The sequence below is a fragment of the Diabrotica undecimpunctata genome, chromosome 10 (assembly GCF_040954645.1).
Source record: "Diabrotica undecimpunctata isolate CICGRU chromosome 10, icDiaUnde3, whole genome shotgun sequence".
Lineage (NCBI taxonomy): Eukaryota > Metazoa > Arthropoda > Insecta > Coleoptera > Chrysomelidae > Diabrotica > Diabrotica undecimpunctata.
The window spans coordinates 6,954,284-6,971,334 of NC_092812.1; the positions used below are offsets into that span (position 1 = coordinate 6,954,284).

The following is a 17,051-nucleotide window of genomic DNA, read 5'->3' on the forward strand; positions in this document are numbered from 1 at the left end:
ATATTACATGTCTATATTATACGTTTTATATGTATTTTAATGTCTTATATATTTTTACTGTACTGTTTCCAGTTTTTGTACTGTTTAATATTTATAATTTTACTTTTGACTTGCTGTAAACCTTGTTGTAACTTACAGTCAAATAAACTATATATCTATATCTCTCTATAACAACATGTTACCTTATCTTTTTTGTCGTTTTAAAATGAAAATATAGTTTCAGGTTTTTTCGCTGATGATGGTCAGACTGGACCGAAAACATTTTAAAGATTTGTAATTCGTTTGTATAAAGTTATTAAATTATTATCTTTTTTTGTGTCATTGCTGAGATCTTGTTTATTGTGTTCTTTATCTTCGCCTTATTCCAGTTTTTTATTTCTTTTGTTATGTTATTATCATTTCTGAGATGACATCGTCTTCTTAAGTATTTTTGATTTGGAGATCTGTATAATTTGTTGGATTTACTAAATTTTACCTCCATATCCTCTCTGGCAGTTCTTTTTCATTCATCTGTCGTATAACCGTGATAAGAACTAATATGCAGGTCAACCCTTCAAAATTATTAGCACTTCTTAGTGTACTTCCAACTTGTTCTTATATTTTTCTTTTTAGTTATTTTTCCTATTTAAAATCCGGCAACAGCGCTTTAGTTCGACTGAACTGTTCCTTGATATCGTTAGAATATCGTTTTTATCTTATAACTTTACTGCTTTGTTTGTAACATTAAAATATTGATTTTACACTCAATTCTTAGCTTTTTTCGCTGGAATTTTTTGTTTTCTTTTTTCAGTTTGTGCTAACTATTATTTAATGCTGCTGACAGTATCCAATTTTCCCAATATTCGAATATTTGAGCTCAGTTTAAAACAAATTCAGACATGATTTATCGCCCTTCGCGCTACGTTGCCACAAGTAGAATATAAAATAGCATATTATGATAATACAATTATTTTGATAATAAATGTTTTGATAATTTTGTCAATCAAATAACCATGGGTAAAGTCTGTTAGAAATATATATCTACTTTTCAATTTGTAGTTTTGTAGATGGTTTCTATACTCTATTTAAAAATTAGTGATAGCACAATTTTTATGACACAGCTGATAATCTCCAGCGTAAGGTCATAAACCAGTTATCAATATATAATTTCAAATCATGAATGTGTTGCTTGTGTGAGTCCATTTCAAAAGGTAAAAGAAATAATAAGTTAGACTTACTCACAATCAATTTAATTTAACTAATCGGACGACCGGTTTCGCTTTCTATAATATGCAAAGCATCTTGAGGTCACGATACAAAGTTAAAATGCTGAAAATAATAATCCCATATTAGGGTGTTGTCTAATAAAGATAAAACAAAGGTAGGTGATATAAATTATATAAATTACAGTAATTATGCCAATATTACATGTCTGTGGTTTTATAAATGAATAAAATGTTTAAGCAGACAAGGTAAGACCCACAAATTGGTAAAATAGTCTATTAAACTGTAATGAATTAATAAATAAACAAATAAATAAAACATTACTTACATGCCGGTACTCTATTAATTGATGGTTGAAAGAACATGGTTCAAACTATCTTGTATTGTTGATTGGAGAACTCAGGTCAACTATTGTAATTGTTTAACAGTAAACGGGGAAGTTCTTGAGGAGACAGATTTTATCCAATGAAGTAGAGATAGGTGAAATGTAATTGTTTGTTTGATGAAAGTAATGTTCTATACCATTAAGTTCTTTTAAGTTATTTATATTTATTCTGGAGTAATATTTATGAAATGTGTGTTATTTATTGAGATTTTTATGTTTTGTTTTGGAAGGTGACAGTTGTAAGACAATGAATAAGAATGGATGTACAAATTGTGTGGGTGTGCAATTACAAGCTGATTACAAGCTGAGTTAATTGCACACCCACACAATTTGTAGCCAGATAAGTATGGCATGACAATATGGTGGGCCTGTGACTCGGAAATATATTTTCTTTAGGTGTAGTACCATATACAGGAAAAAAGGGAAATATAGTAGCCAAAGGTCTTGCATCTCAAATTCTAAAGAAACTCGTTGAGCCTTATTAGAATTCCAAGAGGAATGTGATTTGCGATAACAATTTCTCTGATCTTTTCTTACATAAATTACTGGCAAATTCACTAACTCTTGTATGCACAGTAAAAAAATAAGAGATTTGTTCCTCGGGAATTTCTACCAAACAAGAACCGTTTAGAGAAATCTTCAATTTTCGGATTCACTTTAAAAGTATCTCTTGTTTCTTACTTTTCGAAAAAACAAAGAAGTGCCCTAGTCATGTCTACCATGCATCACAATACTTACTGTGCAGATGATTTTGACAAAAAACCAGATATGATACTCTATTATAATAGTACAAAATGTGGTGTCGATACGCTAGACCAAATGGTTCATAAATATATGTGTAAAAGACGAACTAACCGTTGACCTTTTGTCTTTTTTATGAATATTTTAGACGTGGCTGGGATAGCTGGGGCATTTATTACTTGGACAAATTTACACCCAAAATGGAACAAAACAAAAATGAAAAGCAAATATTGTTTTTACAACGATAGCAGAACAACTAGTGTTGCCTCAAATTTTGAGAAGAAAATCAAGGGGACTACAATAAGAAACAAAACAGTGTATTGAAAAATGCTTACAGGAAGTGCAGAAACCACAGAATAAAAAGCCAAAACTAGAAAAACCTACAGTTTTAACAAGGAAAAGATGTCACATGTTCCCAACAAAAAAGGACAGGAAACAAAAACAAATTTGTGAAATATGCAGTAGAAATGTGTGTAACGATCACTGTATAATTAAAAAAGTTTATAAGTATTGCAATAAAGAAAAATAAATGACTAATCTATAGTTGTTTTATTTTTATTGTTTTTTTTAACCTAATATTTAATAATAATTTAACTTGTCATATCAATTTGCTATTCTAGGTGGGAACAAGCTAATCTTGTGGTTTAGTCCCATCTAAAATAGTAAATTGATATGATAAAGTAATAATTTGTAAAAGTAAAATAATAATCTTCTTCTAACTTATGCGTTTTATTCATTTTGTAAAGATTGTTATTATCGGTACTTTATACATGAGCTGCTAATTACCACAATCTTTTCTCAGAAGGGTTTTCACATAATTATGAAAGGCAACAACACCGTAATCTTTTTCCAGGGTATGCGTAAACATTAACCTCTCTTTTCAAATAAAATGGCCTGGTATATTTACAAAAGTTTTTATTTATTTATTAATTAAGTCTTTATTTGGCATTTCATTACTTGCAAATCTTTCAGGTAGATCACACCCTCGAGGTAGACCGTATACTACAGTAGCATCTTTTTTTAATCTAGACAATTTAAATTTAACTTTAATAAAAAACCAAAAAGAATATTAGAAATATATGGGAAAATATCCATCCAATAGTACATCCAAGAACAGTGGTGCGCCCAACGGACACGAGTTGCCCGGTTACGTAAGTAAAATGTGTTGCCCTTATAGGGGCTAACAGTAAAACTGATCTGGGATGGATTCACATTACAGCAAAGCCTAAACAACTACATCAGAACGATTTTCGTACACAAAGGAAACTAAAATTTTTACGATTTTGGCTGACGATACGATTAATATTTTGCACATATGGAGCAAGTCTCGCTATGATTGCGATATGTTAATTTAAAAAATGTTAAATAACATAAATTTAAGAAAATATTTTGTGAATATATTCCAACTATGGACGTAACAGGATCCGGTCTGGAAAATCTCATAATTGCAGCTCTGAAAAAGCATGGACTTAATGGTCTTATGTGGTTGGTCAAGGTTACCATGGACTGCAGCTATAAGTAGACATTTGCTCTGTGTCCAAGCATATATTCATCAAGAATCTTTTAAACTTACTATTGCTGACTAATGTTAACAAGCAGATGTGCAAAATTGCGTTGAAACCGTGCAGTCTGTTGATTTCTAGTTTAAACATACGGCTCAACGCACTGCCGTTCTAAAAGACAAAATTCGGTACCTCTTACGGGCTGATCATCAAAAAGCCTGCTTCCGATATGCGAAATACGGTGAGTTTATAAGCATGAAGCCACTATAAAGTTCAAGGAAATTTATTCAGCGATTGTATATACTCATAAAGAACTAAAATCTAGCAACAATAAACAATCATTGCAACAAGCCGTCCAAATGCTTAACACATTTCGATCTTCGAAATTTTGTTATGCGCCTAATAGTGATGCTTTAAAAAGTCATGAGGTATACATTGTCGCTATCACAGCAACTGCAGGCAATTAACACAAATCTCATAACAGCATTTAGCCACGTACAATTTGTAGATAATGTTATTAATGCTTTGCAACTTTTAGGACATAGAGTTGACGAAGAATACCTCCATCTATATGAAGAGAAGTATTTTGCTCGAAGAAAATGGTGCTATACTGCTTATGCCATTTATCATCGGAAGGCAAATGAATCGAGCTAACACTCCTGCGTCGAATATATTTATGTATTACAAATTAAATTCATTCATCCGATTTCTTGACCATACACTTTAACAATTGATTGAACGTTTTACTAAACACCGTAAAGTAGTATTAGCATTATCTGGTATATTACCGTAATACATTTTGTTTGTATCGGGCAGTGCTGACCGGAAAAAGTACATCTCTAGTTAAAGCAGAACTTGAAGGGTGGAAAGCAGCTATGACTCTCACCTCCCCTACTTCACAATCAGCTTTGGAATGCTCACATACTTGCCACCAAAAATTAAATTCAAGTATTAACACATTGTTGCAAATATTGGCTATCATACTTGTTTCCACTGCTACCCCAGCAAGAACTGTTTCAAGTCTAAGAAAACTTAAAAACTACTGACAGAACACAACCAGTGAAAACACACTGAACGGCTTGGTTCTCATCAAAATTCGCTATGGGATAAAAATTGATGCGAATAAAACAGTGTTTTATTCAAAAAGAAAAACATAAAAGTAATTATGTAATGCGTAACCTGAATTTTTCAAAATACTTTGGTTATATATTTGCAAATCAAAACGTCAAACATTTGTTAATTAAAAATGTGATTTTCCGTACATCCCACATCCCATCTTCTTCTCATGGTGCCGTGCACCTATAGTGCGTTGGCGAATTATCTTAAGGTCAGACGTCTGTCTTTTGCGGCATGCAAAAGTTCGCCAGTGTTAGTTACGCCTGTCCAGTTCTTTATATTTCGCAGCCACGACATGTGTTTGCGACCTACTCCTCTCTTGCCCTCAATCTTTCCTTGGATAATTAGTTGAGGGATTGCGTATTTTTCCCCTCTCAGGATGTGGCCCAGGTATCCAATCTTTCGTGCCTTGATCAAGCTGAGCAATTCTCTCTCAGTATTTGCTCTTCTTAGGACTTCCTCGTTTCTCACCCTATCTGTCCATGGTATGCGGAACATTCTTCGCAAGGTCCACATTTCGAAGGCTTCCAACTTGTTAATGGAAGATATTTTCAACGTCCATGTCTCCATGCCGTATAACAATATGGACCATACATAGCACTTAACCATTCTGTAACGGAGATTGAAGGAAAGATTGCGGTTACAAAGTAGCGGTTTAAATTTAAGAAAAGCTTGTCTTGCTTGTTCGGTGCGGCATTTTATTTCTTGTTGAGGATCCCATTGGTCATTCACCATCATTCCCAAGTATTTGAATGTTTTCACTTGCTCGATTGGAGCATTATCTACGTGCAGTTGTACTCTGAAAAATGCGCCCTTTCTTATTGTCATGCATTTTGTTTTTCCAGCATTTATCTTCAGGCCATATGTTTTTCCTGTGGTGTTTATTTTATTTAGTATCAACTGCATATCATGTTCGTTATCTGTGATTATTGCGGTGTCGTCAGCGTAACGAATGTTATTTATCGGGTACCCGTTGACCTTTATACCACAATCAGTGCCTTCAAGTGCCTCTTAGCAGCATAGGAGACAAAATACACCCCTGTCGCACCCCTCGTAAAATTTCGAATTCCTCTGTGTTTGTTGATTTGTTCAGCCTCACACGTGCCTTTTGATTCCAATAGAGATTCTGGATAACTCTTATATCTTTCTCATCAATATCAGCATTGTGTAGCATTTTTATTATTTCATCGTGTTTTACGGTGTCAAAAGCTTTTTCGTAGTCGAGGAATGTGATGACTATATCTTTTCGTTGGTCCATACAGTTTTGTACCAGGGTATTCAAGCAGAATGATGCTTAGCGCGTCCCGAGTCCCTTCTTGAAACCAAATTGTGTCTCGCCGCTCAGCTCTTCTAGTTTTCTGAACATTCTTGTGTGGAGTATGCGAAGAAATATTTTAAGTAAATGACTCATCAAGCTAATCAGTCTGTGGTCCTTGCACCTTGTCGCTCTTTGTGATTTAGGGATCATTATGAAGGTTGAACAAAGCCAATCCGTTGGAATGTGGCCGGTGTCATATATGGCATTGAAGATTGTTACCAGAGTGTCGATGTTGTCATCATCCAACAGCTTTAGGGCTTCCGTAGTAGTGCCATCCGGTCCAGGGGCCTTGCCCAGTTTTGCTATTTTTATAGCGTACTCCACCTCGGCGCGAATAATCGGAGGACCGGACAAAGTTTCTGTAGATAGGTTAGTAGTTGGCAGATTCGGTCTGTTGTCTGCAAAGAGGGACGAAGCATAATCTGTCCAGATTTTGGCTAGTTCTTTCTGGGTATGTACGTAGTCGCCTTGATCATTTTTCAGGTTTGTCTCGTGGTGTTTCTTGTATATATTCGAAATTTCTTTAACCTTTTTGTGTAGTCCAAAGCTGTCCCCCTTTTCTTGTAGTGATTCTATTTCTTCACAACGCTCTTTCATCCAGATTTCCTTTGCGGTTTTAATTTTTGCTCTTATCGTACGTTGAGTTTCATTGTATTTACGTTGGTTCTGATGTATTTTGTACTGTCGGCGCTGCTCCATTAGCTCAAGTATCTCTTCCGTCATCCACTTGTTTTTGGGATTTCTTTTTATTTTACTTGCGATTGATTCATCCGCATTGGCTTAATACCATACAAACATAATATTTAAACTAGACATGTCACAAGAAACCAGTTTCAGAACCTTACTGATATTTTCATCTAGTTAGACCTTTGGCGTTAAGGTTGGGCTGAGGAATTGAGGACTAAAAATACTGACTTAAAGTCTCGCACTTAAAAACAAAATTGTCTTTTAGATTTTTTATATTATTTACGAAAATGGAGATATTAACAATGAGAAGTTTTCAAATTGTCACCTTCTATGTGCATCACAATTTGTAAATATATAAATAAATAGGTAATATTTAAGTACAGGGTTAACAAAAATTTTATGAATGGAATATAATTTTATAATAACTAGTATTTCATAAATGTTATTTTACGTTATGGTTCACATTGTTTATAATATAAAATATAACTGAATGTGAAAATATACATTAACCGCCATAAAAAATTAATTAGAATACAAAATAATTGGAAAATACAATAAATAATTAAGGAAAATCATGTTTGGAATAGTGTAATATATTCTACAGCATACAGTAAACAAAAACATATTTGCATAATAGTTATTAGCATTGAAACAAAAGATAATATAAAAAACAATATAATTTTTTTGTTATGTATGTATTTTTTTATTTAAAAACTATCCAAAACGATATACACAATTTTAATTGGAGAAAATGTAAAATCAAAACAAAAAAATCCCAGTTCCAGGGGAAATGAGATCCCCGGAGTAGGGTGTTCTTGTGAAGATTATTACCTCGCCGAGACGGTACCTTTTTGTCCACAAAGCTACCGTCAGCCCGCCCCAATCGCAGACATAACGTTGGGGTGGCTTTACTTGTTTTTGATCTTGTATCATCATCATCACATAACGCTACAACCCTGAATGGGTCTTGGCTGACTGTACAACTGTTTCCAATTTGTTCAGTCTTCCATCAACCTAGGGTTAAATGGAATGTTCATTTTTCGGAGATCTGCTTGGATGTTATTTCTCCATCGCATCCTGGGACGTCCGAGTGGTCTTTTGCCTGTGGGAATCTTCTCTCATACCAGTTTTACAAGTCTCTCGTTATGCAGTCTGTGCACGTGGCCTGTCCATCTTAGTCGCTGTGATTTAATTTCTTGGACAATATCGGCGTCATTGTAGAGTGCTTTTAATTCGATATTGGTTCTGATCTTATACTGGTTTGTGGTGATGTCATGGTGAGGTCTGAAAATTTAGTATTTTTCTTTCAAAGTATCTGAGCTTTTCTTCGTCTGCTTTGGTCATGGTCCACGTTTCGCATCCGTCTGTTATTACAGGTCTGACGATGGATTTATCGATTTTGATCTTTGAACTTCTTGTAAGATTTTTTGATTTTATGAGCTTATCCAGTCATCGAATAGACAGCGAATAGACAGCGGTTTGTAGATTGGATTTTGTCTTTTATCTCTTCAGTAACATCGTTGTCAGCTGTCATTACGGCCCCCAGATACTTAAACTGTTGTATTCTTTCGAAATTGAAGGTGTTGACCATCACATTTTGTCCTATTCTGTGTCCTATTCTCAATGCTCAATAATCGCTGTTGGTACATCTGGTGTACCTGTGAAAAAATTACTGTGTCCTTTTGGATGACCTAAAACTCAGAACTGAGAAAAAATTGATTAAAATCAGTCTTAGTAAATAACTTAGGGGGTGAGGCCTGCATTTACACGTACATAGTACCCTCACATGCGTCGTGTATATGTTTTTGTATTTTTTCACCCAAACCTACCTATTCTATTTTTTACCTTGTTTTTTTTTTGGACTGAGGTGAAAAGGTTCTATCTAATCCGACTAGGGAAGGTGACCCTAGTACTGTTGGATTCAAGCCGGAGAGGGACACATGCTAGGACATAGCATCCAAACTTTCTGAACCTACATTTGGACCATGCAACCACATCAGGGATTAACATTTTGGTCCATTGAGCCTTCGCCGTTTGTGCCTCCCATTTATTTTGCCCTATTTGGTGCATATGTAATCTTATTTCGGATTTTATTTCTAGTATATGACCGTTTTCTATGTTATATAGAATTTCTCTTTCTTTAGATAGGAGGTGAATGGGGAGCGTACCCGTTATGACCTGTAGGGCAGTAGTAGAAGTAGTCCGGTACGCGCTTGCTACCTTTAATAGGGGCTTTCTTTATGCCTTTGTAACAGTTCTTTATATTTAGCCATTCTCAAGGCTAAAATATCATTATTTTAATTTAATCTTAAAAAATATTACGTTTATAACGAAAAAAGAGTTATAAAATATGGAATTATAAACAAAGTATACGTCAATTCATATGTTACGTCATTTACATCGGTGAATAAACAACAAACAAGTCATAATAATAATTGATTTCATGGCCTATCCTTATTACATATTTTTCTATGACTGCATGATAGTCCTCAATGTATTGAAATCACTTTTCCATTGGAGTCTTCTTTGGTTTATATTCCTTCATATTAAAATGATCCAAAAGTTTTTCTATAAATTTTTCTTGATCAATTTTAATAGGATCTTCTGTCCTACTAGGGTTTATGTTTATATATATATATATATATATATATATATATATATATATATATATATATATATATATATATATATATATATATATATTATTGTGATATTTAGAGTCTTGGTGCGCCAAGCAATAATTAGCTAATTAATTTTTTTGATTAATTAAAATTATTTAAATGATATGATTATGACTCTATCACAATTTTTAATTCTTGTATCTCAGGGTTAAATTCGTGCTTCAATATCTATGCTATTACATGTGAAAGGTAAGGTCCAGAGAATACCGGAATAATAAAAAACACATATGATCTAACACTATATATTGAAATAAAATAATGAAATAATTCACACTCAAAAGTTTTCAATAAACAAATCTCATATAAGGATTCTCAAAATTTTGTTCTCCGTACGTGAACAATCAAAATTTATGGTACAAACAATATTAATTGAAAACTCAAAATCCCAAACTATTCTAACTCTCCTAATAAAAATATTTATATCCTTTCTAAATTACGTGTAAAAATTGTGTTATCAATAAAAGAAAAAAAAACTGCAGAAAACAAAAATATCTCTCTCTGATGATGAGTGTTCCAAATCCTTGTTCCTTGTGGACTGTATTATCTCCTCTCAACCGCTCCCTATGTAATCAGCAATCTTACACAGATTGTTGCAAGTATATCGTCCTTAATGATCTCCTTCAAAAGCACAAATCATTCAAATTATGATAGCCTTTCTCCTCTCGATAAACTGAATCTCTCGTTGGCCCGAGTGAAAAATGACTCTTGGAATATCTTCTCTTTACGATAAACTGAATCTCTCGTTGGCCTGAACAGTGACTCTTGGAATATAAGTAGAGAAATATGACTTACAATATTTTGCTGCTTCAGCTCCTGTCAGATACACTAACTCCACAAAAACTCACTAACATTCAACACTACTGCTTGCTACATTTCAGGAACCGCCAGAGAACAATCACTGTTCCTCTTACCGACTTGGAAACCAACTGACTATATCTTTTCTCTCTCCTCAATCTCGCTAAAATTTTTCCTACATACTTATCCCGCCTCTTTCAATCTCCGCCAATCACAACTCGTCACAATTCCCCCATTTTTTCATTTCGATAACAAACAAATTTTACCTATACTTATAAATTTCCTAAAACTTATTTACAAATAATATTTTTCTATAATTCTTAAAAACTAACAAAAACCACTTTCTATAATCCCTTCTATTGTCTTTAATCACTGCATTAATGTATTTTGAAAAACCCCGTTCAATTGTCTGTGGCTTTCACTTAAACTTATGCGGGTCACTCAAGTATAACAAAGAAATAATTTATGCAAAGCTTACTTTTTGTTTGGTACAGGTAATTCAAGAAATTAATAACTCTCCTTCTTCGAAATGTTTGTTGGATATTATCCTACTTATCTGAATTATTTTAATGTTATTGAATTTTGAAATATTTTAAACAAACCAATATTTTTCTCGATTTTACATATCATAACAAATCCCCGCCATTTGATCTGCCGAAAACTCTTTGTTAAATTTTAAAAATGACAAAAGTTTTCTAGGATCAAATTATTTCACTATGTTATTAAAATCTACTTATGATACTGACAAATGTCGTGAATGCTAAAATACCCCGTATATTGCCTGTCTTTATACGGGATTGGATATATTTTCGTTTTAAAATTTTCCAAGTATTTTCCCTTAAAAGAAAGTTCATAATTTTTAACCACTTGATTTACTTTATTAACAAAATCTCCATGGTTTCCTAAAATCTTCTCTATTTTCTTCTCCATGTTTTTTCCACAATTTATTTTTCTTTCATCCACCTTTTGTTCACATGTGTTCACTGTCCATAATACTTCTTCACAAAATTCTGGATTCTCGTCCATCAATGCCATTTTTTCTTCTGTTTTCTTTTTATCCTCTAATTCCCTTTGGTATTCCGAGCACCATGTTTCTATTCCTTTCATTTCTCTGATGATACCTTCTTTTTCTTCCTGCTTCCATTCTGTTTTATCGTCGGTTGCCAACAATTCTTCTGTACCTTCTATTTCCTGTTTTTCTCTGGTCTCTATCTTATTTTCCTGCTTTCTTTTCGAACTCTTCTTCTTTTTCTTCCTTCTCTTTTTCTTTTCTGTTAGATCTTGTTCTTGTACTTTCGGTTTATCCTCTACAGTCATATCGATTTCTTTGCGTTTTTCCTGTGCATTGATCCTTCCAGAATTTGTTTTCCTATCTGTTTGCTTTTCTTCTCCTGTGTTGTCTGGTTCTGCTCTGATTTCCAGTTTATTTTCCGAAAAATTTATGGTGATATCTTTTTTTCTCAATTCATCAATTCCCGCTATCATATCATGATTTAAATCTTCAATCACCACACATTTCATAATATGGAATTTGTTTCCCACTCTTATCTGTACTCCCAAGCCTTCGTTTACTGTCGTCAAATTTTTATTGTTTGCACCCACTAAATCAACCCTAGGAATCTTATACACAAATCTGTCCAAATTTAATTCTTTTACTAGTTTTTTATTGATTAGCGATATCTCCGATCCAGAATCAATCACAATTTTAATCGCTTTATGTTTTATAAATGCATCTAAGAATATTAGATTAGAATTAGAAATTTGTCTGTCGTTTCCTATTGCTACATGATTCATCTCCCTTCTATTTTGTTGTTGGAAACTCTGGTTATTTCTATCGTCCCTTTGTTCGTTAGTATTCCTATTCGGAGGATTTTGTGCATCTCTATTCCTGTAGTGATTTTCATATGTTCTCTGTTGTGTGTCATTCCTGTTATCGTAATTTTGTTGTCTATTGTAATTATTGTAATTTCTCGGCCTATATTCGTTTGTTGATCTGGGATGTCGGTTTCTCTGGTCATAATTTGATGAATACCTTCTTTCCGCTCCATTATATTGGTCATGTTGTCTTCTATTTCTCATTTCTTTTCTTTTCGCTTCTTTTAATTGAAGGAATTGGCACAAACTATCAATATCTTGATAGTTTCTCAAAATCACGTGATCTTCCAACGTTTCCTCAAAATGTCTGCTGATCATTTCTACCAGCTGTTCGGTAGAATATTTGTATTCTAGATATTTTGAATTGTTATATATCTGCAAAGCATATCTTTCTTCAGATATTCCCATTTTTTCGTGATATTTTCCATTCTGTAGCTCTTGGTTGATTTCTCTCTGTTTATTTTTCCCCCAGAAATAGTTGAGAAATTTATTTTCAAAATCTGTCCAATTTTCAAACTCATCTTCCTTGCTTTCATACCATAACGCTGCTCCTTCTTTCAAATGGTTTCTAATTGTTTCTTTGCAATCGTCAAAATATCTAATATGTTGTAATTTGGTTTTCAAATTTTTAACAAACGGTACTGGGTGTGTTTTCCGAATATCCCCGCCAAATTGTATTTTCGCCTCGCTTGTTCCATGGATGATAACTTCTCTCCTGTCTCCCGTCTCTCGTTGTTTTCTGATATCCTCAATTTGTTTTTCTATTTCTTTCTTGTCTTCTTTCATTACATTTTCAAGTTTGCTTTCTAATTCCTCCAAATTATCTTTAATTCTCATTTCTTGTTCTTTCATATCATTTTTAATTTCATTAATCTCTTCTATTTGGTGTATCAGTTCTTTCTTTATCCCCTCAACACATCCTCTAATTTCCTGTTCATAGTTTTCCAGACGCTGCTCTATATTGCTCATTGTTTGTTTTGTTTCCCGTTGGTTTTCTTCCATTTTTAGTGATGTTTCTTGTTGATTTCTATCCATTGTTTGTTTTGTTTCTTGTTGATTTCTATCAATTTTCTTTGATGTTTCAATTTGGTTTTTCTCTATTGTTTGTGTCTGTATTTGCATCATTTCTAATAATTTTTCCAGCATCCCTGTTTCTTTTCTTTCCTCCATTATTGTAGCATTTCCTTCATTATCCGATCCTTCATCAATAATTGTTTCCTCTTCTCTGTTATCCTCCTTCCTTTCTTGCATTTTGCTTTGACTCCTTGTGGTCGACATGTTGTTACTTTTTGTTATTGTTTTTGTCCCCGCCAAATGTGAAATTTTACAACACTCTATATGTTTCAGAACACGACAATATTTCTCCCCAAATGTATTAAATTTTCACGACAAATATCAAATATGCAATCAGTAAAATTCAAATAATTCAAAATAAATATCAAATGTATGATTGGTAAAGAAAATAAAATCAAATAATTCAATAGCAGTAAATATCCACTAACTACGATCAATCAATAAATCAAATTTATATTCCCTGGAAAAATTGTCAAAATTCTTTCAAATTCAAATTCCCTCAATGTTATATGTTTTTATCTCTGGATTACCTGTACTTATTCCAGATCTCTTTCCCTTCCTTCAAATGTAAAGCTGCGATATTTTCAAGCCCCACGTTTTGGAAGCCAGTTATTGTGATATTTAGAGTCTTGGTGCGCCAAGCAATAATTAGCTAATTAATTTTTTTGATTAATTAAAATTATTTAAATGATATGATTATGACTCTATCACAATTTTTAATTCTTGTATCTCAGGGTTAAATTCGTGCTTCAATATCTATGCTATTACATGTGAAAGGTAAGGTCCAGAGAATACCGGAATAATAAAAAACACATATGATCTAACACTATATATTGAAATAAAATAATGAAATAATTCACACTTAAAAGTTTTCAATAAACAAATCTCATATAAGGATTCTCAAAATTTTGTTCTCCGTACGTGAACAATCAAAATTTATGGTACAAACAATATTAATTGAAAACTCAAAATCCCAAACTATTCTAACTCTCCTAATAAAAATATTTATATCCTTTCTAAATTACGTGTAAAAATTGTGTTATCAATAAAAGAAAAAAAAACTGCAGAAAACAAAAATATCTCTCTCTGATGATGAGTGGTCCAAATCCTTGTTCCTTGTGGACTGTATTATCTCCTCTCAACCGCTCCCTATGTAATCAGCAATCTTACACAGATTGTTGCAAGTATATCGTCCTTAATGATCTCCTTCAAAAGCACAAATCATTCAAATTATGATAGCCTTTCTCCTCTCGATAAACTGAATCTCTCGTTGGCCCGAGTGAAAAATGACTCTTGGAATATCTTCTCTTTACGATAAACTGAATCTCTCGTTGGCCTGAACAGTGACTCTTGGAATATAAGTAGAGAAATATGACTTACAATATTTTGCTGCTTCAGCTCCTGTCAGATACACTAACTCCACAAAAACTCACTAACATTCAACACTACTGCTTGCTACATTTCAGGAACCGCCAGAGAACAATCACTGTTCCTCTTACCGACTTGGAAACCAACTGACTATATCTTTTCTCTCTCCTCAATCTCGCTAAACTTTTTCCTACATACTTATCCCGCCTCTTTCAATCTCCGCCAATCACAACTCGTCACAATTCCCCCATTTTTTCATTTCGATAACAAACAAATTTTACCTATACTTATAAATTTCCTAAAACTTATTTACAAATAATATTTTTCTATAATTCTTAAAAACTAACAAAAACCACTTTCTATAATCCCTTCTATTGTCTTTAATCACTGCATTAATGTATTTTGAAAAACCCCGTTCAATTGTCTGTGGCTTTCACTTAAACTTATGCGGGTCACTCAAGTATAACAAAGAAATAATTTATGCAAAGCTTACTTTTTGTTTGGTACAGGTAATTCAAGAAATTAATAACTCTCCTTCTTCGAAATGTTTGTTGGATATTATCCTACTTATCTGAATTATTTTAATGTTATTGAATTTTGAAATATTTTAAACAAACCAATATTTTTCTCGATTTTACATATCATAACAATATATATATATATATATATATATATATATATATATATATATATATATATATATATATATATATATATATATGTATATGTTTATACCTAAAAAAAAATTTAACTTCCTTTAAATCTTTTGCCTGAAAATTATCTCGTAATATTTTTGTAATACACTTAACATCCTTATCTTCACCTATTAATAATATATCATCTACATATATATTAATATCCAAATCTTTTTGTTATTATATAAACAGCAATCATACATAAATATTTCAAAATTATTTTGAGTAACAAATTCCTTGAATGTATTATTCCATACCTTTTGATGATTCTTTTAAGCCATATAAAGCTCTATTCAATTTTAATACTCTTGAGTTTTTTATGGTAAGTCCTTCTGAGGAATAAATATAGACATCATTCTCAAGTAATACATTTAAAAATGCAGTTGGGATATCCATTTGTCTGATTTTTCAATCATTTTGTAATGCTATTGATAAAAATAGCTTAATTGTTGATGTTCTTGCTACTGGTGAGTAATTTGGTTCAAATCCACTCTCCTCCTTAATTTGAAAGCCTTTGGCTACTATTCTGGCTTTTTTAGTTCCATTATCCTTTGTTCTAAAAACCCATTTTGTTTGAATAGCTTTTTTATGTTTGGGTAATTCTACTTCTGCCCATGTATTTAGCTTTTCATGTGAGAGTAGCTCTTTTCTTATAGATTCTACCCATTCTGGATCTTTTATGGCATTTTCATAGCATAAAGGATCATTTTCTTCTGTTGATATTAAACAATAAGCTGTATAAGTCTCATATTCACTTAAATATTTGGGTGCCTTTATTTTTCTTCCTGTTTTTTTTTTGTTTCTATCTTTGGCATGCATTGTTTATAATTTTCTGAACTTATATTCTCCGTTTCATCTTCATTAGCTTCATTTAAATTATCATCTTAAACTTCTATTTCTATATCATTGATTCCCTCTTGCAGTTCATTTTCATATTGAATTTTTATTGTTTTCTTATTTGTATCATCATATTGGTCTGGTGATTTCATCATAATTAGTTTTAGTTTCATCAAATCTTACATCTCTTGAACAAAAAATTCCATTAGTTTGATAATTCCATAATCTATATCCAGCTCCTGTATATCCTATCATTATACAAGGTTGTGCCCTTCTTTCTAATTTGCTTTGTTTTGGTAAGACTACTGCCCATGCCTTACTTCCAAATACTTTCATTTTTGATAAATCATTTTTATTGTACCATCTTGTGGCAGGTATTTCTCCGTTATGTGCTTTAGTAGGTGTTCTATTTAATTCATCTGCTGAGCACAGAATTGCTTCCCCCCATAACTCTCTTGGTAGATTAGTTTCAGCAAATTTGGTCCTTAATTTGTCTAATAAGCTTCTGTTCATTCTCTCTGAAATCCCATTTTCTTGTGGAGTGTATGGCATTGTATATTCCACCTTAATACCTTTATTTTTACAAAAATCTTTAAATGCGTTAGATGTAAATAATTTACCACCATTATTAACTCTAATTCTTTGCGTTTGTAGATTATGCTGAGTTTTAATTAATTTAATAAACTGAATAATATTTTGATCAGTTTCATGTTTGTTTTTTACTAATCTTACTACTAAAAAATGCGAGTAATCATCGATTAATACTTGAAAGTA

At 32.4% G+C, this 17,051-nt stretch overlaps 1 protein-coding gene across 1 annotated transcript; it reads right to left on the reverse strand.

The window, feature by feature from the left end:
• Positions 1-15,848: 15,848 nt before the first annotated feature.
• On the reverse strand, positions 15,849-16,259 carry LOC140451607 (uncharacterized). Its single transcript, XM_072545454.1, has one exon. The coding sequence runs from the start codon at positions 16,257-16,259 to the stop codon at positions 15,849-15,851; it is 411 nt and encodes a 136-aa protein (XP_072401555.1).
• Positions 16,260-17,051: the final 792 nt, after the last annotated feature.